Here is a 27,224-nt window from a genome sequence, read left to right as displayed (position 1 = left end):
TACAAGCAAATAAGAGAAACCGTGATTGTGTGTCGCGCTCATCTCTTTTCCCTAACCTTCTCATACAAGATCAAACTGTCAGTCTTAGTAATTTCTTGTGTGCTTGTGCGCGGGGGGCAGAGCTCTTTGCACAAACGAGAAATTCAACGAGATCTTCTGCCGGGATACATCGACGAGTTGGCAGAAAGAAACGTTGCACGTCTCACTCACCTCTAGATTTGCTCTCAGCTCCAACCAATGAGCTTGTTGCTTTGCGCGCGCCGAATTTCATTGACAAACCTCCTGCCAGCGTTGCCGTCGCGTGCAAGGTATGTGGTCTGATGTAGGCGTGACTGATTGGCATCTTCTCATTGGCCGTCAGAATTGACCACTTGAGTGTTGACACGTAAATTGATCCCGCCCTAAAGGAATTTGGCACGTCATCGCTTCGCCTCACGCATGCATGTACGATGCCCTGATAGAACGACGTTTGATAGCGACTTGAAGTGAAAAGATAGCAGACATGCTTGCTTATTTGCTCTGCAACTAGATGACACGTGCACTTGTGAGTACAGTAATGTATTCAACAAAACTCAATTCAACACTACAGTGTACCTCCTACAACTGGACACTCTCATACTCTCACCTCATCTAGACGCCTCACTATCACTCCATCTCTCCTCTAACTTACACATCTAGTCTGTCTGCTCGTTTGCAAACTCTGCCACTATTCAAACTGACGGCTGGGCTGCTGACTGCTTGCTTCTCTTGATCCACTGCACGACTCCATGATGGACTAGACTCACAACCTACTGCTCCTGTCCTCTCTCATCATCTTCACTTGCTAGAGAGAAACAATCACAATAATAATTCAACTGCGGCTTCTGTAACTAGAAACATTAAGAGACAACCAACCTTTGTATTTAAGACAGACTCATCTACCTTACATTCATTTGAGAACTGACACTTGATGTCTCCCATAATACATTTGCAATACATTTAACTTACTTTGCAGCATGTTGCATGCAAACCACACCAACATGCATGAACATCAATTCATAGCAATGACCAGTGCCACGTGAATAGTGATGACTGGAGCAAACTATCCAATGCACTTCCCTACAAGAAACACATCACAATGATCTCAATAATGTGGTTTGTGTGTGTGTGTGTGTGTGTGTGTGTGTGTGTGTGTGTGTGTGTGTGTGTGTGTGTGTGTGTGTGTGTGTGTGTGTGTGTACTACACAAATAAACGCCTAATTGCTACAATCCTGCACCACAATCGTATATTTCAATAAATCATAAGCTAGTTACACTTGCGATTTACCTGCTGCTTAAACCTTCGTCTTTCCTCGTGTGCTAGCCACTTCTTGCTCTCAGTTTCAAGCATCCAACTGCTCCATGCGATCTTTCTAAAATGCCAGCAATATATTACACTGCAGTAGACCAATACAAGACGAATTTGCCTTTGCAATTTCTATTTGTGCATCTGACTTTCAATCTACTTGCCTACATGTCACTTTCCTGTCTGTCTCTCTGTCTGCTAGACCTGCACATATTATGCTCATTTTATCTTGCATTATGCTATGCTGCAGTGCTCACTCAATTGTACAAGTTTGCTCACATTATGCTCACACAATTTGACACAACTTGGCTCAAGTGATTTGTTGCAAAGTAAAACAAAGTAAACTTACAACAAAACCAAACTACAAGTTTTGAAATGCCAACAAACTGGCTTGACATTCCAGCAAAAATATGCTTAACTGGTTTTTAATTAATGTTTGTTCTATTGTAACATCAATGCCCCATGCAATCTCCAAGTTCTACCATATTAATATTGCTTTAGCAGACTAGCAATTACATGAGTATACGATGATGTATTGCTCGTAAACCTTGCAATTATGCTCGATGCTTGTCAGTACCAATTATGCTCAATATAATGTCTGCATAATATGTGCAGGCCTACTGTCTGTCTGCCTGTCTGTCCGTCTCTAAACTATACTGTCTCTTCACCTCAAAATTATCTACGACCACTAGGCCCATCTCTCCAGTGCTAACTTATCTACTGTACAATTGACTTTTGTATAAATCATCTAATGAGTATCTTGAGCATGTCATCCTGTCTAATTTCCTTTGATATCACTTTCATTGCATCTCTGCAATGTCATTGCCAGTTGCCATCGCCAGTAAGTTTGAAATCCATGCTGTTGATTTTTCCATTGTCGTCTCTTTTGATCATTGGAATATCTGATGCAGAAACTGCTGTCCATCTTTACCCCATATGTTCAAAGTGGTCAAACACAAGGAAGACCACATTAGGGTTAGAGCCACGTGGATGTTTTTCTGAGCTGGACGTTTCTTTCTTCTTTTCCTCTCTTCTCAGAGCCGCTCATCCGCTGCTTTGTGCTGGCAATTAGACTGATGTCAGGACACCAGGGGTGAGCTATGGATACATCCAGCTCAATATTCAATTCAAATGCATTTTGAACGATGATATCAGGTCTGGCTTGGAAGCTGCTATACTTTGTCTCGGTCTATGATATGGTTGAGATGGAGGTGATTTAGACAGTCTCATCAAACTGATGGAATTATGGGTCCAAACTGGTCCACTCCTCCACTCATTTTGCATGTCATCAGATGGTAACCTTCATCATCCAGTCGTTTCCCACATTCACATGTATCAACTGAAGGAGGCAGTGGCATTGGGAGACCCAGCCTAACAAAGCTGTCAAACAGAACAAATCAGAGAAAGTGCAAGCTTCTGTGAACTAGGAATGCAGTCCAGCCAGACTCCTCAACCTTTTCCTTGATGAGACTTCAAACAAGTGGCATCTTTCATTGACGAGTTCTCAATCATGTGCAACACTTGTGCTCTGTCCAGTTTTCCTGACAGTTGATGTTGTGAGTTTTCAGTGTCAGGTAGTAGATCTGTCAGTGTCTGGCCTGGATTCAGTGACTTTGCAACTTGTAACTGATAGTGTCTATTTGGGCATTCAGTGAGATTGCTTGACTAAGCACTGTGTCTACCAGTCATCTTAACCCTGAAAACCAACTTGGTAATACGTACAAATATTGAATCCAACCGACAACAAATGCAATTGGTGAGAGGTTTTGAATAGAAGTGAGCCAAAAACCACCATGCCTGATACGAAGTATAGCTTGTGCCCATGACCTAGCAGTGATGTCATCTAGGTATAGAAAGTTGCTGAATGTCGAGTGTGTGTCTGTAGATTGTGTATATTTGCTGGAGGTTGGAATTTATATGGAGGAACGGTTCTCACAAGATGACCTTATCAATGTGTGTGACTATGTCAGATGAGCAACACTGCACTTTGTCTGTCTGTCTGTCTGTCTGCCTATCATCTGTCTGTCTTCCTGTCTCTGTCTGTCTGTTTGTTTGTCCATCTTTCTATCTTTGTGTGTCTATTTCTTTGTCCGTCTGTCTCTCTGTCCATCTCCCTGTGCAACTGTCTGTCCACCAGCCTTCTACCTGTCTCTATCTCCACATGTTGTCAATGCCACAATCACCAATCACCACACAATACATACAAAACAACAACAACAACACAAATCCGTGATGTCACATAACGTTTCCACCACACATGAATCACACAACACTTGCCAGTGTTCATGCACACTCCTGCATACGCAACCTGCCTGTCTGTCACATTGCTGCTGTTTACTAAATGTCTGTACTGAAGATGATGAAGCATACAAAGAACTAACGCAATGTGCTCTGTCTTCTTCTTCACGTCTACAATATTCTTCCCTTTCACGAGCTCTAGACATGTCAAATGTCACAGACAAGCAACACATAGAGCACACACACACACACACACACACACACACACACACACACACACACACACACACACACACACACACACACACACACACACACACACACACACACACACACACACACATGCACACACACACACACACACACACACACACACATGCACACACACACACACACACACACACACACACACACACACACACACCACTTCTGTGCATCAATTGCTTGTGCACGTTCAGCTTCCCTCTCTCCACAAAGTTGTCTCTCTCTTGCCTGCCAAACCAAGCAATCACTGACTGCACAAAAACTCCACAATCTCACCCATAACACAGACTTCCCTCTCTTCGACTTCACTGTCTTGCTTCTTTGCTTCCTCCTCTTGCCTTACGTTCGTCTTGAACGCACTGCTTCTCAAGTTTCTATTAACAAAGCAAGAAAACTATACACACAAACAAACAGACAGACAGACAGACAGACAGACAGACAGACAGACAGACAGACAGACAGACAGACAGACAGACAGACAGACACATAGACAGACAAGCAGAAAGAAAGATAGATATACAAACACACACACACACACAAACACACACACACACACACACACAGGCAGACAAGCAGGCAGACAGAGAAACAGACAGACAGACAGACAAACACATACAAACACACAAAGGCAGACAAACAGACAGACAAACAAATAAACAGAAACAATAAAAACAAACAACACCACAAACACAACATCCAACAGCATTCTACAGTTCACTAACTCAGAAAATCAACAAAAATCAACAAAAATCAACATCATTGCTGTACAAAATATTTCCTTTAGTTAAAAAGCCACATAAAACCATTACCCTAGAATAAATGCCCCCCTTACACATGTGAGACATCACATACTTGGTATACCCTACACATGCTCGATACACAACGAAAACGTGTCCAACAAACCAAATTTGTGAACAGAAACAATTTGAAAGAATGTCAAAATCTTTTTTGCTTGACGTGTCGTCAACAGACAAACGAGATGCGAATACCATGCAGATAAATGCTGAGCGCCACACAGACGAGCAATACAAAACACTGAAATCATATGCTAGTGTGGCACTGGATGAAGGATGGCCTTATACACAAGCTGAAGGTCTTTCAAACACATAAGGGTAAACATTGTGGCATTTTGAGGTGATATGATATACAAAGATGTGGCTGGTAAATGTATGTACATCTCGGCTTACTCTCTGTTCAGCTAGTGCTTGCTCGGCTGCTTCCTGTGCCTGTCGAACGGCTTCGTCTGCAGCAGCGGCCTCGGCTTCTGTCTACAACAGCCAACATAACACACCAGATCAACAATGTGTACATGTACACACACACACACACACACACACACACACACACACACACACACACACACACACACACACAGACACAGACACAGACACAGACACAGACACAGACACACAGACACACAGACACACAGACACACACACACACACACACACACACACACACACACACACACACACACGCATGCACACACACACATCACAGACATGCACCATACCTAATGTAACATGCAACGATAACTACAAACAAACTATTAATAACAAATAATTTTTAGTATATAAAAATATTTTAATAAGATAGTGGCTGTTAGACATTGTTATGTCATGGAACACGTAAGGCAAACGTGCCGTAAAGTACCTATTTAATGTGCTCTTTAGTAATTCACCTCCTCAGTAATTCGCCCCTCAGTAAATTTTTGTCCCTCGGTAACTCAACCCTCAGAGATATACAGCAATATGCCCCCCCCCCCCGGCAATCCACCCACAACCTGAGCAATATGCCCCTCAGCAAATCTCGCCCTCTTTGACCCTCTGTGATCTGCTGCACCCTTGGCAATCCGTTGCACCCTCGACCATCCGTCGTCCCTCACTGATTCTCTCACCCCTCACATATTCACCCCTCACTGATTCACCTCCTCTCTAAATCTCCCCTCACTAACTAAATCGCCTTCTCACTAATTCAGCCCCTCACCCCTATAGTGATGCAGCCTTTAGTATTTTGCCACTTAGTAAATCACCCCCTTAGTAAACTGCATAGCGTCATCTGGGCCTCAAACTATTTCGAAGACTTCCAGTAATTTAAAGAACCTTAGACATCACAATACCCAAGCTTTGCACACAGGAGGCTACACTTACTCCAATTCTGTGTTGACGTATGTTACACATTGTCTTCTCAGCGATTTCGATGTGCCATGAGAGTGACACTACACCACTACCTCACAGTAGCACAATTCCTGATTGACGTCTTGGTCCTCAAGTTATTCTAGAGAATACGACTCTTTCGAAGACAACACCACATCTAACTTGCTGACTGCACACCCACTAACGTGTTACGGTCTGGATGTTCAAGGCTACCAGGCAAAAGGCATGCTCAATGAAGTACAAGACGTCTTGTTCACACATCATTCTAACCCTCACTTATTAATGCATGCCCTTCTGTATGTAAGATAATACGATAGATTATGTAGTTTTGTTCACTTATTTTCTTACCTCTGCTTGTGCCTCTGCATCTCGCATGGCCCTTGCCTCTTCCACTGCACATCTTGCTTCTTCTACTGCATGCTGAGAGTCTGCGGCTTCTCGCTCAGCAACACTTTCCTTTGTGTGCCTCACTGCAGCATCGACTGTCTCACATTCCTAAGACAAAAACCATACAAGTTAGTTAGCAGAATTTCATAAATATATTGATGATATCATGACAGACAAACACACAAACAGACAGACAGACAGACAGACACACAAGCTTTGCTTGTACACTGTAGCTTTTAAGTGTAGTCCTCATTTTGTTTTACACGAGTTTCAATTTTAGCTTAGTTTAGTTGATGAACACTACTAGTAGTTGGACAGTATATAGTCCCCTGCATTGTAAAATGTATCATAGATGAAAGTTGAAATATATGTGATTGACAGACAGACAGACACACAAATAGACAGACAAACAGACAGACAGACAGATTAAGATTTGCAAGCAGAGGTAACAAAATAAGTGAACAAAACTACATAATCTATTGTGTTATCTTACAAGCTGCTGCAGTTCTTCATGATCATCTATCTCGCTCTACATTTTCGAATTTGTTACAAATTTCTGCCCTTACTGATGAAAAGTGGAAGCAAGCAACCTTGCCTATCAGATATGGTGGTTTCGACTTGACATCATTACAACAAATATCAAACTTGATTTTTGTGTCCTCGTGAGCTCGTATGGTTTCTGTGTGGGAAGATTGTCTCAGCCAGTTACATGTACCATACTACATTGAGCCTAAAGATCGCTACACCACCTCCAGTGGAAGGCCATATATCTATGTCGCGGAATCATTCTGCATGCCAGCAGCAGAATTAGACATTGCTCTATCACATCCATTCAGCAAAGACATGCTATCTAGAGCTGCTTATGCTGATGATGCTGCCGCATCCAGAAGAGAAAAGATCAAACATACAAAGTATGACTCCCAACTGCTACCAGGAGGGTATGCACCAACAGCAATCCCTTTGGTATTTGAACATTATGGCAGATGGGGTGATGAGGTTCAACAGTTTTTAAAGACTCTTTCTCTCATGTCTTACGATGAGGACAGTCATCAGAATGCATCCAATTTTACAACATATTGGAGACAATGTTTATCAGTTCAGTTACAACAATGTAACGCTAGAGTGATTTCCAGGAAGACATCTCGCTTACTGGAACATACAAGAAAAGTGAAGAGAATGAACAATACACACAATTATTGATGTGCTTTACTATACAGCCCTATATAGGGCTGGTCTCTGTAGAGTTTTAATTTGGTAGAGATTTTGTGCGATTGGGACAGTAGAGTTGCTTAGTTGTGTTGATTGTAGATTTTAATGTTGAAAATATATGTATTGGACAGACAGACAGACAGACAGACAAACAGACAGACACACATGCACGTGCACACACACACACACACACACACACACACACACACACACACACATACACACAAATAGACGACTAATTGGCACAATCATAACTTCCAATAAATCATAAACTAAAGTCCGTTTCACAATTAAAGTCACCTCTGCCTTTGAGAAGAGGCTTAGGATACCTAACACCATATAATGTACCGGATGGCCTATTGTTGTAGTGGTGTCTCATTACCGCTTTTCCAATACCTTGCCAGTAAACTACACAGAACAAAGCCAACGATGCTGTAGAAAGCGATAGAGAGTCGTAGTGGCTGTACCTAGCATGCACATTACATTCTCAAGCTGTTTCTACTTACTAGTCTAGGGTTACGCGTCAACAGCCCACTTTTGACTGTAACTGGTGAGGTGACTTTAATTCTGAAACGGACTTTAGTTACTCTTGCGATTTACCTGCTGATTAAACCTTCGTCTGTCGTGTGCTTGCCGCTTCTCCCTCTCAGTTTCAGCATCTAACTGCTCCACGCAAGCTTTCTAAAATGCCAGCAATATATTACACTGCAGTAGACCAATACAAGATGAGTTTGCCCTTGCAATTTCTATTTGTGCATCTGACTTTCAATCCGTGATGTCACATGACGTTTCCATCACAGATGCATCACACAACACTTGCCAGTATTGATGCACACTTCTGCATACACAACCTGCCTGTCTGTCACATTCCTGCTGGTTACTAAATGTCTGTATTGAAGCATACAAAGAGCTAACGTAATGTGCTCTGTCTTCTTCTTCACGTCTACGATAGCCTTCCCTTTCGTGAGCTCTAGACACGTGAAATGTCACAGATAAGCAACACGTAGTGTGTGCGTGCACATGCGCGCGCGCGTGCACACACACACACAACCTACTTCTGTGCATCAATTGATCGTTTACGTTCAACTTTCTCTCTCCACGAAGTTGTCTCTCTTGCCTACCAAACCAAGCAATCACTGACTGCACAAAATTTACCACAATCCCACCCATCACACAGACCTCCCTTTCTTTGATTTCACTGTCCGCTTCTTTGCTTCCTCCATTTTTACCTTACGTTTCTCTTGAACGCGCTGCTTCTCAAGTTTCTATTAACAAAACAAGAAAACTACACACAGACAAACAGACAGATGGACAGACAGACAGACAGACAGACAGACAGACAGACAGACAGACAGACAGACAGACAGACAGACAGACAGACAGACAGAGACAAACTACACCAAAAGCAACTCAATCTCTTGGTCAGACCAAAACTTGTCTCGTTTGTTTGCATCAATATCAGCTCGTACGTCGGCTTTCTTGTAAACCAAACCCTGCAAGCAACACACAGATCACTAATCGATTGCAAACAAATAGTACAATACACATTGCACATTGACATTTTAACTAAAAGCCAAGCATCTAATAGAGACAAACTACAGAGAACAAAGTTAATTAATTAATATATTTACATTTAACTAATATATTTACATATTATATAAATTATCAAAATTATTAATAAAATAAATTATTATATATTTATAACATTAATTAATATATTTGACTTTAAAATGTATTGCAAACTACCACAACCCACAGCCCATCCCATTTAGTACAGATACAGCATACGTACCACTGGACCGGATGGTTCCACTGGTCTGGCCTTTTCCTTGTGAAAGCCATAACGAGCTCCAGACGATTTCGACACTTTCTCTAATACGACCTTCTCCTCCACGTCGCCTTCGTGACGAGCATTGATGATCAAGTGAGCACCCTGAAAGAACAAAACAATCACACAACAACATGCAATAAATATGCATGTAACACACAAACCCTTAGAAATCCGGCAATATCGTTGACATGACGTTGACAGACGCCTTTCCGTGATGTTGGTGCTGCCTCCCCAAACTATACAGAAAAACCGATTACGTAAATACACAACCAGTCAACAAACGACTAAAAGGCAGCAACTATTCATTGATATCAATATAATACAAATGCCTCTTGTAGACGTATTTTTCAGTTTTGATCTTAGAAAACTCACCCAGTTGATAAGAACAAGCTTCGGCAGGTTGGTGTTTGGATCGGTCACTTTGCACCATCCGTATTGTATTTTACTGTCGCTAAACTCTTTGCCCAATTCCTCGATGCTCCCATCTGCAATGAAATGGATATAACGTTCATACATATTAATTAAACCACGCCCATACTTGCATGTCTACAGCAGAAACATTGCTACTGGTGTTACCAAACATTCATAAATAATACCATAAGGGTTACATGCCAATTAATATCAATCATAAATTTTAATACAATAGTTACTTAATTTTAGACTAAATTTTAACGCATACATAATAATTCAATCTGCAATCCAATATTATTTACTGCGCATGCGTACACAGTTTTCCTGTCAACTCGATTCCCTGCGACGTTTACATGCGTAAAAAGCTGACCTCCAGTCTCAATCACTTTTACGTCGTTCGTCTGTTTGTCATAATCGAACAGCACCCTGAAGACGAACGTGCAAATGACGAAAAAAACACATTCGACCGACGCATGCGCCACAGATCTCTCACCAGTTTGTGTCCGACGAATCGCTGATGACGTCTTCGTACGAGGATTTAGAAATTCACCGACATACTACAAACTCGCAGCACACACGCCCACAAGCAAGATTCAGTAGTGCACGCGCGCTAGACATCCGGCTGAAACGGATGTTATCATGTGGCATCAAGACGTAACACATTTGAACCATCAATTGGGCAATGTTTCTTGAATTTAATGTTTTCAGTTTTAAGGGTGCCAATAATCCTTAAGTACATGTGCATTAGCTAGTCCCATCATTACTAGGTATTACATGCCCAAATATGCTGCTATTTTAAACAGAATGTGACACTTGAAAACAGTAATTTTGCTAATAAATTCTGTCTATAGATATATCAAGCTTAGTTTCTACAGTCACGTGACTAATGATAAATTCCAAGCTTCTCCTTCACTGCACCATCAATCGGATCTGGTAAATGTCTACATGCCTCTAACAGCAGATCATCCGTCTTCTTCACATAACCAACTTGTTTGGTCTTTACTTGGATGATTGCAGACAATTTATCAGCAGGAGTCACTTTGTCATGACACAAAGCTTCAATCTGATCATGATTAAAGTCTAGTTTTAGTCCAAATGAATACCATTGACATGAACCACACCCAATAACAGCATTGAAAACTGCACTGGATGAAACTGGAGCTGATTGACTGATGGGTTTAACAACCAGCAGGTCGCCAAGACTTTCTACGATCAGCTCATCACCAACTACTTGTTTGACAGCAGCATGTGCGCCTTCTTCCTTTGCTTTTGCTTCGTCGATCTCCTTCTGAGAGTAGGTAGCGACTTGTTTCAGTTCTTTGTGTTCCTCTAAATGCTTTCTGCTCAGATATTCAGTCTGATATTCAGTGCACGGACTGTAGCTGTCTAACATATCTCTCCAAAGAGACATGACAGTGTACAGCAGTGAAACACATTCTGCTTCTGTTTGCTTGCCTCCACGACACACAAAGTCGACAGAACGAACAGGATCTATCATGGCCACCAAACACTCAATGAGATTATGAATTGTACTGCCTTGTGATAAGATCAGTCCGTCCCTCCACAGCCTTGCCTTTTGATCCAAAGTAATGCAAACTGTAGATTGAAACATGCAGAATGTAGATGGACTGAAGATGGTCGTTTGACTGCTGCACACTTGACGTCGACCGACGTACACTTTCTTACTCTCATCTTTCTCCCACATGACAGACAGATCCTTACGAGGCAAGAGAGCTGGAAACATGTACGTGTCGTCTCTGCCTTCCACTTTGAAGCAGATACCAAGAGATTTGTTGATAGCGAGAACTTTATCTGTGTTGAGTTGAACAGCAATCTTGTGATCTCTCAAGTAATGATCGATTGCCGTTTTTGCTTCTTCTTTTGTTACTGTGCCATCATTTCTCTCTGACTTGACATGCCACTTGAAATCCTTGGAAGCAACAATAGGACCGATGGCATATTGATGTAGACAAGCAGGATTGAGAGCAGCCACATCACCAACAACAGCAATCTAAAAACAAATCACAACAGTAACACCCATCCACATGCACACAACAAAAATAACAAGCAAACACAAACAAACAGATAGAAATAGACAGACAGACAAACAGACAGACAAACAAACAGACAGACAAACAGACAGACAAACACACACACACACACGTACGTACGTACACCCACACTCACGCACCCACCACCTACCCACCCACGCACGTATGGCACACACAGGCATGCACACACACACACAGGCATGCACACACACACACACACACACACACACACACACACACACACACACACACACACACACACACACACACACACACAACAGAAAAACCAAAAACCATCCCATCTCAAAAGATGATGGCATAAACAGCAGGAAAAATCACAAATCTCTATCTACCAGTTTGAAAACAGGTAATCTAATGTACAGCGTCCTGAATCTTTCAATTCTCTATACAGCAAGAAGTCAAACTGCTGCATCTTGCTAACCCGGCAGCAGCCTCAAAGTTCCAGACCGTTGCCCAATTTCTTTTGAGCAACGGTCTGGAACTTCGAGGCTACCCAGCATACAGATCACTCGCACAAACCATAGACCATCGTTCTACTTTCCACCCTGAAGACCAACTTCTTTCATTCATGCCGCTCAGTCATTACCGCTATTGTACTCCATGCACATGGCCTCCTCTTCCATTGGCAATGAACAGAAATAGACGTAAGATTATGAAAATGAGTACTTCAACCTTACAAGCGATCAGAGAACTTTATAATGTGGGAGTAGCACGACAGTTGTTCTCCAAAAAACAACATGTTGACGTAGGCTCACTCCCAAGTGATGGGTGCGGCACTCCTGTCGACCTGAGATGGTTTATCGTGATGATGGCATTTGAAGGTATCGCAGACGCCAGATGGTAAGCCAAAGAGGGTCAAATACCTCAGCGCCGACACATTTAGAAGGCTGCTATGCTACATCCACACACACACACACACACACACACACACACACACACACACACACACACACACACACACACTCACACACACACACACACTCACACACACACACACACACACACACACACACACACACACACACACACACGCACACACACAAACACCTTCCACCTTCAACTGCCCATCCACATGGATGATGGTGAAACATATAAAGTGTAAGAAAGGAAGTCACTATCTAGTAAATACGTCACAAATCTAAAATACATTGATAACATTTATGTCTTTTCTTGTCACTTTCTCATGTGAATAAACGACCGCATCTGTCGCACTTGATTCCGGCCTTTGCTCCTTCCCGGGGATTTAGGCGATTTTGTCCTCTGTTGCAATTGTGTCTTTCTTCCCTGTTGTGACTTAAACAGTCGCTTGCAGGTAGTGCACAGCAGAGGCTGTTGGTCATGACATCTGCTGGGATCGGCTCTATCACGAGCCTTCTGACTACTTTGGGCATTTTCTAATTTTACTCTTGAAGTGACGATTGAGTAAATTTTGCTAGCACAGACGTTCTTCCACTTCTGCCTACACACACACACACACACACACACACACACACACACACACACACACACACACACACACACACGTGCATGCATGCACATACGCAGGGACTAAACGGCTGCTAGTCGTCTCACCTCTCCTGATTCATCCAGAAAACCAACTACCTTCTCTACAACCTTCTCTACAACCTTCTTCTCTTGTCCTGGACATGCTTCCTGCTCGATCTTCTCCATGAGTGTTGCCGTCTCCATGAATGGATCTTCTTGTTTCTTACGAAGAGAAGGAAGCAACTTGGACATGACTGGCTGACAGAGACGAGGATACAGAGGAGCAGACTGTAACATAAATATCTGAATTAGAAAGCAAATTTATGAAGTCTAATAAAATTAGTCTTATGATCACTTGCTGTAGCTGCTGCTTCACACCACGCAACACTCTCTTCAGTTCTCTCATTTCAGGAGATGAACTACTCCTGCAGTCGATAACCAAACATTCTTGAATGATGTTGATCTTGCCTTTGAACAGCTCACGAATGTAGTCGACCACGTGCTGCAACACACGCTGACTATCACGATAATAATCTCCTCGACTGGCCATTATCAACACTGTGGGTATAAACTCTCCATCCAAACTGGATCTGAGAAATGAGAGCCAGTACTGAAGCTCATCTCGCAACTCCTCATCACTGCACCTGCGTCTCTCCTTTCCTCTCACTAGACTCACTAGCAAGATGAACAACGAGTTGGATGGAGAGAAGAAGAGGCCGTGGGTTTTGTGGAACTGCTTTTGACCTGCGTGGTCCCACAGTGAAACAAGACCCACTCTTGGAATATTGGCTGTCACCACGTTGATACCGATCGTGCGTTCCTCTTCACAATACGGGTCGTCTGCTTGATTCTCGTTTGTGAAAATTCGTTTCAACCATCCTCGTTTGAGAGCCTCCATCAGTGTCGTCTTTCCTGCTCCTTCTGAACCGATGAAACACAACTTGATGATTTCTGGTCTCACTGTGCCCTCAGCAAACAGAACAGCATACTTCTGTTCATCCTGACAATACAACCCATCCATTCTACACATACCACCATATCTCACTACATAAACGTCTCACTATTGCTTTCCTTAGTCGTCTTCTCAGTGCACCATCAGCCAGTTGGTATGGTCTCTTACCATCCTAAACATGAAACACACATATCAGATGTAACAATTTATACCTAAAGTTTGTATACAATGATGGAGAATGCTGCCACAACTACAGTAAACTCCACATTTAGCACAAAGTTTTCGAACAAACAGGTTGGCAAATAGCCATGGTAATCTAACCTAGACAATATGTACTGATGCTCCGTTTACACAAGCACGCATACTGAGCCAATCCGAGCCGAGCCGTTCCAGCTCAGCATTCCACACAACACACTGTAGACACGAGCCAATAATCTTAATGGGTGTGTAGAAGTGAACCAATGCGTGTCATTAACGTGCCTTAGTTACTCGAGATCATCATAGCTCACGTTTGCAATGGACAGAAGCCAAGCTGCTCGTTTTCTCTCTATGCCTTTACAACAGTCATATGGAGAAATGCATAGAACATATACGAGACGTCATACTATTCATAGAATACGTAGGTCTATCACCAGGCGATTGTTGCAGCAATGGAGTTCAAGATATTTGTTTTGCTCATCTTGATCACTCCACAATTGGATAAGGCAAATAAGACAGAGTCTCCATCTTGCTCCACGCCATTTTGTACCACATAAGCATGCACGAATCGTATTCCAGCACACCATGTGTATACACGTTGTACCTGACCTGAGCCAGACCTGGATATACTAAACATATCTTTCCTTCTTCGACGTCGCCAACAATAAACGGCACTCTCTGTGGGTACCGTCTGAGGTCAGGAACGGGCAGTTTAAATTCGGTGGAGATCTGACACACCGTTCGAGATATTCACACGTGTGTGTGTGTGTGTGTGTGTGTGTGTGTGTGTGTGTGTGTGTGTGTGTGTGTGTGTGTGTGCACCTGGCCAGGCTCCAGGAGATTGCTTAGCGCGGCCCATAGCTCCTACTTAGTGTACAGAAAGGCATTACAGTTTAACGGCAGCTCCTTCTCCATTTGCCATTGCTGTGTGTGTGTGTGTGTGTGTGTGTGTGTGTGTGTGTGTGTGTGTGTGTGTGCGTGTGTGCATGCGTGTGTGTTAAACCCTGAAAGTGCTAAAACTACTAACTCAACTGGCAGTCAAAAGTCCAGAAGACAACGACAGGCACTTCTACCTGTCGTTTCGGCATGCATGAGCCGAATTCAGCAGAGGTCTGACGCGGGGCGATGGAGATACGAGTAGTTGCACATACAGTTCGACAGGCAGACACGCAGACAGCTCTCCTTTAGATTACAGAAGCACACAAGTGTTCTTGCATCCTCATTATCCTCGTATACCTCGCTGTACTGCATGCTGGTCCCGTGCTCAGATTGTAACAGTGCTCAGATTGTTTACGCGTGTGCAAATTAGAACTTGCAGTCTCAGTGTGCCATGCAAGTGTGCTGAAATTGCTCTGTCAGATATTCTCGCTTCCATAGCTGTAATTCAAGAACTTTGCTTGAAATCATGCATCGGCATCACAAAATAAGAAATTTGAGTGCACACACCTACCACATATGCAAGATACTAAATACGGTCAATTTAGTGATACCTGAAAGTTTGAACAATCTCAGTACGCCAGATGTTGACTTAGGCACGCAAACAGTCGCTGAGCATGTGCAGACTGTAAAATACAATCTCAGCATGCTACATTGGTTTAGTTTGCAAACAAGGTCAACCTACTGGTACACCTCAGCTATACTGGAATGCACCAAAACATGTAAGAATAATGTACTAGAAAGTTGATTTTAAAATTACTGAAAATGGAGGTTCATCACAATTGGTATACAATGTAATATTTCAATAACACACATCTGTTAAGTTAAAGTAAACATTAAATGTTCATAATATTGTTTACCTTATCTTTAGCATCTGCATCTGCCTTCTTCTCCAACAGATAGTTGACTGCATCACGATGACCAAGTTGAGCAGCAACGTGAAGTAAAGTGCGACCAGACTGCATGCACAACACAAAAACATCTTTCACACATAATCAACAGTATTGTGAAGACTCTCACCTCCTCCTCCACTGCGTGAAAAAACTTCTCTGCAATCTTCCTTACAACATCCATTTTTCTATTCCTACATGCCCACTGCAGCAGCTTACACACATCCTATTATCAACAATCAAAAAAAGAGAATCAATGTAGCAAATCAATTCCATAAAGACAATACAAACCAATACAATTACTCTCTAACTGTAAACAATTAACTGTTACTCACCTCAACTACAAGATGTTCAACTGACTGCATTAATGAAAACAAATGACCAGCAATTGACATGTGACCATTATTGAAGGCAAAATCAAAAGGATTGTCACCATTCTATCACACAAAAAATAACAACTAGTCAGTAGAAATATCACAACATGACTTAATTAACAAGCGTCCCTAAGTCTGTTTAACTCAAATGAAATCACTACGTAGATCTACACAAAACCTGCTGTGTCAAACGTCCATGTCAAGACTTTAGGAACAATATAAAGATGAGGAATGCTACCACAGCTCATAAAAATAGAAAATCACGTCTAACACTTACATCTCAAACACACACATCTACATTTGCTCTTCCTCAAACTGTTCAGTGTCTATCCTATTTACACGTGACTACAACAGCAAACAACATCGTGTGACACTGGACACGTATCTGTACTGAAGTCTCACATTCAAATGTTTCTCTAGTATATCGTATTTCTGAGCATTTAACTGCATGCCGATTTAAGCCGGAGATTACCAGGGGGTATACCGACAGGCAGAGAAGCAGACAGCTCTCCTTTAGATTACAGAAGCACACAAGTGTTCTTGCATCCTCATTATCCTCGTATACCTCGCTGTACTGCATGCTGGTCCCGTGCTCAGATTGTAACAGTGCTCAGATTGTTCACACGTGTGCAAATTAGAACTTGCAGTCTCAGTGTGCCATGCAAGTGTGCTGAAATTGCTCTGTCAGATATTCTCGCTTCCATAGCTGTAATTCAAGAACTTTGCTTGAAATCATGCATCGGCATCACAAATAAGAAATTTGAGTGCACACACCTACCACATATGCAAGATACTAAATACGTTCAATTTAGTGATACCTGAAGGTTTGAACAATCTCAGTACGCCAGATGTTGACTTAGGCATGCAAACAGTCGCTGAGCATGTGCAGACTGTAAAATACAATCTCAGCATGCTACATTGGTTTAGTTTGCAAACAAGGTCAACCTACTGGTACACCTCAGCTATACTGGAATGCACCAAAACATGTAAGAATAATGTACTAGAAAGTTGATTTTAAAATTACTGAAAATGGAGGTTCATCACAATTGGTATACAATGTAATATTTCAATAACACACATCTGTTAAGTTAAAGTAAACATTAAGTGTTCATAACATTGTTTACCTTATCTTTAGCATCTGCATCTGCCTTCTTCTCCAACAGATAGTTGACTGCATCACGATGACCAAGTTGAGCAGCAACGTGAAGTAAAGTGCGACCAGACTGCATGCACAACACAAAAACATCTTTCACACATAATCAACAGTATTGTGAAGACTCTCACCTCCTCCTCCACTGCGTGAAAAAACTTCTCTGCAATCTTCCTTGCAACATCCATTTCTTCATTCCTACATGCCCACTGCAGCAGCTTACACACATCCTATTACCAACAATCAAAGAAAGAGAATCAATGTAGCAAATCAATTCCATAAAGACAATACAAACCAATACAATTACTCTCTAACTGTAAACAATTAACTGTTACTCACCTCAAGTACAAGATGTTCAACTGACTGCATTAATGAAAACAAATGACCAGCAATTGACATGTGACCATTATTGAAGGCAAAATCAAAAGGCTTGACACCATACTATCACACAAAAAATAACAACTACTCAGTAGAAATATCACTCACAACATGACTTAATTAACAAGTGTTCCTAAGTCTGTTTAACTCAAATGAAATCACTACGTAGATCTACACAAAACCTGCTGTGTCAAACGTCCATGTCAAGAATATAGAAACAATATAAAGATGAGGAATGCTACCACAGCTCATAAAAATAGAAAAACACGTCTAACACTTACATCTCAAACACACACATCTACATTTGCTCTTCCTCAAACTGTTCAGTGTCTATCCTATTTACAAGTGACTACAACAGCAAACAACATTGTGTGACACTGGACACGTATCTGTACTAAAGTCTCACATTCAAATGTTTCTCTAGTATATCGTATTTCTGAGCATTTAACTGCATGCCGATTTAAGCCAAAGATTACCAGGGGATATACCGACAGGCAGAGAAGCAGACAGCTCTCCTTTAGATTACAGAAGCACACAAGTGTTCTTGCATCCTCATTATCCTCGTATACCTCGCTGTACTGCATGCTGGTTCCGTGCTCAGATTGTAACAGTGCTCAGATTGTTCACGCGTGTGCAAATTAGAACTTGCAGTCTCAGTGTGCCATGCAAGTGTGCTGAAATTGCTCTGTCAGATATTCTCGCTTCCATAGCTGTAATTCAAGAACTTTGCTTGAAATCATGCATCGGCATCACAAATAAGAAATTTGAGTGCACACACCTACCACATATGCAAGATACTAAATACGGTCAATTTAGTGATACCTGAAAGTTTGAGCAATCTCAGTACGCCAGATGTTGACTTAGGCACGCAAACAGTCGCTGAGCATGTGCAGACTGTAAAATACAATCTCAGCATGCTACATTGGTTTAGTTTGCAAACAAGGTCAACCTACTGATACACCTCAGCTATACTGGAATGCACCAAAACATGTAAGAATAATGTACTAGAAAGTTGATTTTAAAATTACTGAAAATGGAGGTTCATCACAATTGGTATACAATGTAATATTTCAATAACACACATCTGTTAAGTTAAAGTAAACATTAAATGTTCATAATATTGTTTACCTTATCTTTAGCATCTGCATCTGCCTTCTTCTCCAACAGATAGTTGACTGCATCACGATGACCAAGTTGAGCAGCAACGTGAAGTAAAGTGCGACCAGACTGCATGCACAACACAAAAACATCTTTCACACATAATCAACAGTATTGTGAAGACTCTCACCTCCTCCTCCACTGCGTGAAAAAACTTCTCTGCAATCTTCCTTACAACATCCATTTTTCTATTCCTACATGCCCACTGCAGCAGCTTACACACATCCTATTACCAACAATCAAAGAAAGAGAATCAATGTAGCAAATCAATTCCATAAAGACAATACAAACCAATACAATTACTCTCTAACTGTAAACAATTAACTGTTACTCACCTCAAGTACAAGATGTTCAACTGACTGCATTAATGAAAACAAATGACCAGCAATTGACATGTGACCATTATTGAAGGCAAAATCAAAAGGCTTGACACCATACTATCACACAAAAAATAACAACTACTCAGTAGAAATATCACTCACAACATGACTTAATTAACAAGTGTTCCTAAGTCTGTTTAACTCAAATGAAATCACTACGTAGATCTACACAAAACCTGCTGTGTCAAACGTCCATGTCAAGAATATAGAAACAATATAAAGATGAGGAATGCTACCACAGCTCATAAAAATAGAAAAACACGTCTACCACTTACATCTCAAACACACACATCTACATTTGCTCTTCCTCAAACTGTTCAGTGTCTATCCTATTTACAAGTGACTACAACAGCAAACAACATCGTGTGACACTGGACACGTATCTGTACTGAAGTCTCACATTCGAATGTTTCTCTAGTATATCGTATTTCTGAGCATTTAACTGCATGCCGATTTAAGCCGGAGATTACCAGGGGGTATACCGACAGGCAGAGAAGCAGACAGCTCTCCTTTAGATTACAGAAGCACACAAGTGTTCTTGCATCCTCATTATCCTCGTATACCTCGCTGTACTGCATGCTGGTCCCGTGCTCAGATTGTAACAGTGCTCAGATTGTTCACACGTGTGCAAATTAGAACTTGCAGTCTCAGTGTGCCATGCAAGTGTGCTGAAATTGCTCTGTCAGATATTCTCGCTTCCATAGCTGTAATTCAAGAACTTTGCTTGAAATCATGCATCGGCATCACAAAATAAGAAATTTGAGTGCACACACCTACCACATATGCAAGATACTAAATACGGTCAATTTAGTGATACCTGAAAGTTTGAACAATCTCAGTACGCCAGATGTTGACTTAGGCACGCAAACAGTCGCTGAGCATGTGCAGACTGTAAAATACAATCTCAGCATGCTACATTGGTTTAGTTTGCAAACAAGGTCAACCTACTGGTACACCTCAGCTATACTGGAATGCACCAAAACATGTAAGAATAATGTACTAGAAAGTTGATTTTAAAATTACTGAAAATGGAGGTTCATCACAATTGGTATACAATGTAATATTTCAATAACACACATCTGTTAAGTTAAAGTAAACATTAAATGTTCATAATATTGTTTACCTTATCTTTAGCATCTGCATCTGCCTTCTTCTCCAACAGATAGTTGACTGCATCACGATGACCAAGTTGAGCAGCAACGTGAAGTAAAGTGCGACCAGACTGCATGCACAACACAAAAACATCTTTCACACATAATCAACAGTATTGTGAAAACTCTCACCTCCTCCTCCACTGCGTGAAAAAACTTCTCTGCAATCTTCCTTACAACATCCATTTCTTCATTGCTACATGCCCACTGCAGCAGCTTACACACATCCTATTACCAACAATCAAAGAAAGAGAATCAATGTAGCAAATCAATTCCATAAAGACAATACAAACCAATACAATTACTCTCTAACTGTAAACAATTAACTGTTACTCACCTCAAGTACAAGATGTTCAACTGACTGCATTAATGAAAACAACCGAACAGCCATTGACATGTGACCATTACTGACGGCAAAATCAAAAGGCTTGTCACCATACTATCACACAAAGAATAACAACGAGTCAGTAGAAATATCACAACATGACTTAACAAGCGTTCCTAAGTCTGTTTAACTCAAATGAAATCACTACGTAGATCTACACAAAACCTGCTGTGTCAAACGTCCATGTCAAGAATTTAGGAACAATATAAAGATGAGGAATGCTACTACAGCTCATAAAAATAAAAAATCACGTCTAACACTTACATCTCAAACACACACATCTACATTTGCTCTTCTTCAAACTGTTCAGTGTCTATCCTATTTACAAGTGACTACAACAGCAAACAACATCGTGTGACACTGGACACGTATCTATACTGATGTCTCACATTCAAATGTTTCTCTAGTATATCGTATTTCCGAGCATTTAGCTGCATGCCGGTTTAAGCGAGGTGATTTGACCAACCTCCTTGTAAACTGGACCCATAGATCTATGCTGCATCCGTTATTAGATATTGATTGAACTAACATAAATAAACACTAAGACATATACTTTCCCATCTAACTGCAGTATATAATCAACCATATAATGTTTGGTTTTCTCTGTCTTCATCCTCCTCTTCTTCATCGTCTTCCTCTCTTCCTTATATGTTAGCCCTGTGTGTTCTTCTGCTTGTTCAAAACTCATACTGTACGCACTGACGAGACACTCTACATTTCCTGGCAACTTTCGTTGTGTTTACACTGAGTTCGTCATACTTGTGTAGTACCGCTAGCTTTTTCGATTGTGTATGATCTTCTGCTATGCACATTCCGAACATCCATTCTAGATACCTTCTAGCTGTTCGACTTTCTCTTTTCTAGCTGGGCTTTGGGGGAAGCTGCATTCTCTAGACCAACGAATCGAATGACAGAGCGTCTGCAGTACAATTACAACACATGTGTACTAGTAGTTGCTCCCTCGCCATTACCAGCACTCCCTCGCGTTAAACCAGCATGCCAGTATCGTTACCAAAGTCTGACAAGCAACTTTCTGGTAATCTCCGCTTATACTGTCATGCAACTAAATGCGCGGAAATACGGTATTAACAACCAGATGTACCTTGCAATAAGTCACTGTTCTAACTAGAAAACTTTGCTAGCTGCAATAATGTTACGTGGTTATCTGATGATGTCATACTTTATAGTAACGGCATAACATCTTGGTGTCTTTTAAACATGTAGTTAGGAAATGAGGTTAAATTCTTGTAGTTATCAGATTGGTCTTGCAAGCATTGAACAATTCAGACAAGATCAGGATGGGTTTATAAGTATTTTATGTAATAAATAAATAATGACTTCAATTTCTCTAGAACGCAGAGCAGATCTCCACTGAATCTGAAATGCCCATTTCATGACCTCGAACGATACACACAGAGCTGCGTGTCATTTATTACCAGTGACGTGCATAGATACTGGGGTCTCTTCAGGGGAATGCCCTCATCCAAATGCCAACATCTCCTATATGAGATTACAGAACAGGAACACCACCAAGGTTACAGACTGCCTGCTGCGCAAGTGTAGGCACATCCCTCTTCCAGCATTGAAACAGGTAGAGCTGGAAGTGTCTTCCAGAAAAGGTAGATAGAGAAAAATGAAATGCCTATTCCAGTCTTAACCACTTTCTATCAACGTCACAAAAGCCACATTCCTACATTTACTATAAATGTCCAAACAAAAGTACCTAGCCGAACAAGTGACCCCCTTTCCATTACTCAACAAAACATGCTTCTTGAAAACATCAAATTTTCAAATAGAAAATCTTATGTGAAAGAGCAGCTAGCCTCGAGATCACAAAATGTACATCCTTGTGTCACCCAAAAAGCAACGTGTAGATGTCATACTCACATATGCTTGTGTCACTGTGTACCCACTCACGTTTATATTGAGACCACACTTGATGCCTGACAATAATAGCACAATACATTCACAGCCAACACAAGCTAGTCAGTTACATTGCATCTGTTCCTGACAACTGTGTGCTTTTACAATGCTCTTACAGTGGCTGCTTTTCTTGTTGAGTGTTGAAAATAGAAAAGATTTAGTGATACGTGCTTCAACTTTGTTGCTTCTAATTCATAGTCTTGACCAATACAATTATACAATAACTGCCTCTGCTGGAACGACAGCCCCACAGCAGTCTTACACGAAATGCACTTTACATTTTATGGACATTTCCATACATCTATTTTAAGACTTTACAACAATTTAAATCTCAATTGTTGGTAAATAGCACAATACCCAAGACAGCAAATAATATGCATATTTTGTAATACAAACAGATTGCTTTACCTCATTTCTAAGCAGCCAAAACAGTTTAGTAAATACTTGATCAGTTTATCCAACTTAACTTAATTGTTGCTACACCTACCTAACATTTGATATTTGATTGTCACTACACCTACCTTGTCTGAAGCATCAGCATCTGCCTTGTTGGCCAAGAGAAACTCAACCACATCACGACTGTCATAACGAGCGGCATAGTGAAGTAAAGTTTGTCCCGACTGCATCAACAATACAATAAATGTCATAGACATGATACACAAATTCTATTTCTCACGTCATCCTTCATTTCTGTTCCCAGTTTAACAATTGTTTTTATCACATCATCTCTCTTGTTCTTACATGCCCAATGCAACACAGGAAGTCGATGCTACACACACCACACACTCACACACATTCATTTCATTCTCTCAACACAACTGACTGTCACACACCTTAACTGCAACATCTTCAACTCTTTGAGTTGCCAACACCAAATGACAAGCTGTGGACATGTGACCTTCATACATAGCCCAATCAACTGCAGTCCTACCATTCTGACCATATACAATGAATATTAGCAATGTGTTGTCCAACAAGCAATCAATGCAATACAACTACCAGCAGACTATCCATCACTACTCATAATACAACACCATGTCTGCTAGTAAAACACTCATCTACATCTCCTGCTCCACCATACACACAATCAACACTTTCCAATATCAAATATCATTCACAACCACATTATTAAGCCACCATAATTGGGGTGAGATCCTTTCTATGTGTACTGTACTGTGTTGAGATAGCCTCGACACTAGGCCTCACTTTGTTTTCGGTGGTCCGACCGCGCGAGGATAGCAACGGGACTGTATCACATGATGTTCCTTTGCTTTCGGAGAGAACATCACGTGATACAGTCTCGTTGCTATCCTCGCGCGGTCGGACCACCGAAAGCAAAGGGAGGCTTAATGTCAAGGCTAGTGTTGAGATGTGTGTGTTAGCCATGCGAATGGAAATGACGTTGATTTTGAGCCAATCTCAAACATGATGGTTTGTGTTGTCTCAATGCAAGTGTAAGTGTAATAGCTGTATGGCCATCCAGGTTAGTCTCGCTTAGCCAGCCCCTCCCCTTTTTCAACATCCAGACGGTGGGAGAGGGTCTGGTACAGTTCCTTTAATGTTGTCGTGTTGTCACTTCACCAATAAACGATGAATACTGAGGTAAGTTAAGAGATTGTTTATAGCAGTCAGGTGACCTGGCTAATTACTGATGGAAAGGCTTTGATATTCCAGAGCTGGTCAACTCAGCTTAGACAAAAACAAGCACAGTTTTATATATGACAATATGATAAAAAGGCATTATTTGTGTGTGTGTGTGTGTGTGTGTGTGTGTGTGTGTGTGTGTGTGTGTGTGTGTGTGTGTGTGTGTGTGTGTGTGTGTGTGTGTGTGTGTGTGTGTTGCCGCAGCTCAATTTGTTAGAGAGTGCATTTGGAGAATGATAACATCCAGGACCTTGCAGGGTTGCAGGTTCAAGTCAGTGACGCAATCTATGGCATAATTTCCTTAATTAAGCAAGAAACTTACACACAATTGCTTCTCTTGACTCAGGAGTATAAATGAGTACCTGGTCATTGACTGGGGTGGACATGACTACTGTACAACACCGAGCAGCAGACGGGTACTTGTGGGACTCGATGTCCAGTCCAACAGCTGCACCATTGTCAGTGCACTCGGCAAAGCTCCAGGTGGATTGTAGCGCTAGCCCTAAGCCTCGACGTAGCACATGAAAGTCCTGTCTCTTAAGGTCGACATCGAATGACATGGAGGGATTGACATTTGTCCATTTTGTGTGTGTGTGTGTGTGTGTGTGTGTGTGTGTGTGTGTGTGTGTGTGTGTGTGTGTGTGTGTGCGTGTCTGTGCTAAAACTACTAACTCAATTGGCATAGAGACTCTGCACACAGTCCAAGTTCAACCTTTTAAGAAGAACTGTGTCAGTCCAATCATTTGTTAGCTGCATGGCTTTCATTGCCTCCTCTTTTGCCTTATTGCCATTTGAGTGTGTGCAGGCCGCTTCTTTCCATCAAAGCATCACAATGATTGCCTAAGATGACAGTTTGCAGCAAATACAAAAATACAAACGTATGCAGTGCATGATTGTATGAAAGGAAATGAAAATGCAACCTTTTCAAGGACATTACCTTAATATGGAAACTTAGTAACTTGCTTAAAAACTTGATACTTACTAATCTTTCCTGGATGAAAAACAGGCTGCTCAGCTAGAAGAACAGTCTAATCGGCTGTTGGCTGCATGTGTTTCATCGAGCCCCTTTTCCAGGTTATGGTCAAGTAAGCAAACACACTACACCTTTATATACATACATCTGTATTACATGGGCAATGCTGAAGGACTCTGCTAGTTTACGTTATTAATACATTCATTTTAAAACATAACTTCTCATACTCACACATCACCACATCAAACTGCATCACATACACTCACCACATCCTTCTGTCCAGCATCAGCATTTGATGATAAAAGGAAGTCGACCATTTCATCATCACCATTCCATGCTACCATCATTACAGCAGTCATACCCTGCAATGACAATAATTGTGTTTAATTGTTTGTCTCTACTGTAATATCCATCCTATCACAAATCTCATCACATCATTTAAATCTCATTCTCTTCATTCATTCATTCACTCTCAACACTTACCGAAGAATCAGTTTTGTTCAAATCTGCCCCTCTCTTCACTAGCAGCTTACATACAGAATGGTAGCGTCTATCACAAGCATCCACCAGTACAGGCAATCTCTACATTAGAGTGAGTTGTTGTAAACAACAATAAAACGAGTCACTCAATCATTAACATACATATTCATTACAAGCATTCGGTGAAGCTCCTAGACTCAACAATCTGTCAACCTTGTCACCTTCATTATTCAATACAGCAACCACTAGTTGGCTATTCAATCTTGTGATGTCTCTCTCACTCATTCTAACATCACAGTAACACATCAATAACAATAAATCCTTCCAATTTCATTAACAAACGACAATTCACTCAACACGTGCTCTCAATCCAATCAGTACACAACCACATCAACCCTTTACTCACATCACAATCTAACAATCCATTTGCTCTAATCTATCACCTCGCACCACGCCCCACACCCGTCTACTGTCTATTACAATACACCCTACAACCGCAATATATTGCAAATGCGCGATAACATCACAAACACGTCGAGACGTGAAAGTCTTGGCGCGTTTCTCCTCCATCACGTCACACAAATCCAGTAGACGGGTTTACAAGCAAATAAGAGAAACCGTGATTGTGTGTCGCGCTCATCTCTTTTCCCTAACCTTCTCATACAAGATCAAACTGTCAGTCTTAGTAATTTCTTGTGTGCTTGTGCGGTCGGCAAAGCTCTTTCGCACAAACGAGAAATTCAACGAGATCTTCTGCCGGGATACATAGACGAGTTGGCAGAAAGAAACGTTGCGCGTCTCACTCACCTCTAGACCTGCTCCGCTACACGAACTTTCGTCGCTACATTTTGGGTCCACCCGCTCACACAACTGCT

The 27,224-nt window shown here is 41.4% G+C and overlaps 1 protein-coding gene and 2 long non-coding RNA genes across 8 annotated transcripts; all 3 read right to left on the bottom strand.

Moving 5' to 3' along the window:
* Nucleotides 1–523: 523 nt before the first annotated feature.
* On the bottom strand, nt 524–8,987 carry LOC134192785 (uncharacterized). 6 transcript variants are annotated; one of them, XR_009971985.1, is made up of 12 exons: nt 8,758–8,987; nt 8,634–8,695; nt 8,494–8,548; nt 8,179–8,437; nt 6,331–6,477; nt 5,977–6,191; nt 5,014–5,094; nt 3,987–4,200; nt 3,706–3,760; nt 1,307–1,391; nt 895–1,098; nt 524–823 (listed from the first exon to the last, which is right to left on the bottom strand). It is a non-coding gene; the product is annotated as an uncharacterized LOC134192785 (long non-coding RNA). The 6 variants fall into 6 exon arrangements; XR_009971984.1 differs by lacking the exon at nt 5,977–6,191 and having other exon boundaries at nt 3,987–4,054; nt 4,116–4,200; nt 8,758–8,982; XR_009971987.1 differs by lacking the exon at nt 5,977–6,191 and having other exon boundaries at nt 3,695–3,760; nt 8,758–8,985.
* Nucleotides 8,988–9,810: 823 nt separating this feature from the next.
* LOC134192808 (uncharacterized) lies at nt 9,811–10,418 on the bottom strand. Its single transcript, XR_009971988.1, has 3 exons — nt 10,314–10,418; nt 10,191–10,246; nt 9,811–9,894 (listed from the first exon to the last, which is right to left on the bottom strand). It is a non-coding gene; the product is annotated as an uncharacterized LOC134192808 (long non-coding RNA).
* Nucleotides 10,419–10,501: 83 nt separating this feature from the next.
* Nucleotides 10,502–27,205, bottom strand: LOC134195232 (uncharacterized). Its single transcript, XM_062664237.1, has 22 exons — nt 26,512–27,205; nt 26,353–26,451; nt 26,136–26,231; nt 24,086–24,187; nt 23,929–24,021; nt 23,774–23,872; nt 21,282–21,383; nt 21,077–21,151; nt 20,917–21,015; nt 19,749–19,850; nt 19,544–19,639; nt 19,384–19,482; nt 18,217–18,318; nt 18,012–18,107; nt 17,852–17,950; nt 16,689–16,790; nt 16,484–16,579; nt 16,324–16,422; nt 14,439–14,501; nt 13,733–14,377; nt 13,465–13,665; nt 10,502–11,831 (listed from the first exon to the last, which is right to left on the bottom strand). Exons 1-22 carry the CDS (start codon nt 26,653–26,655, stop codon nt 10,704–10,706), a joined length of 3,837 nt encoding a protein of 1,278 aa, XP_062520221.1. The 5' UTR covers nt 26,656–27,205; the 3' UTR covers nt 10,502–10,703.
* Between the last annotated feature and the right edge of the window lie 19 nt (nt 27,206–27,224).

Source organism: Corticium candelabrum, chromosome 1 (assembly GCF_963422355.1).
Source record: "Corticium candelabrum chromosome 1, ooCorCand1.1, whole genome shotgun sequence".
Taxonomy (NCBI): Eukaryota; Metazoa; Porifera; class Homoscleromorpha; order Homosclerophorida; family Plakinidae; genus Corticium; species Corticium candelabrum.
The sequence above is the reverse complement of the archived record's forward strand: the minus strand, read 5'-3'. Positions and strand labels throughout refer to the sequence as shown.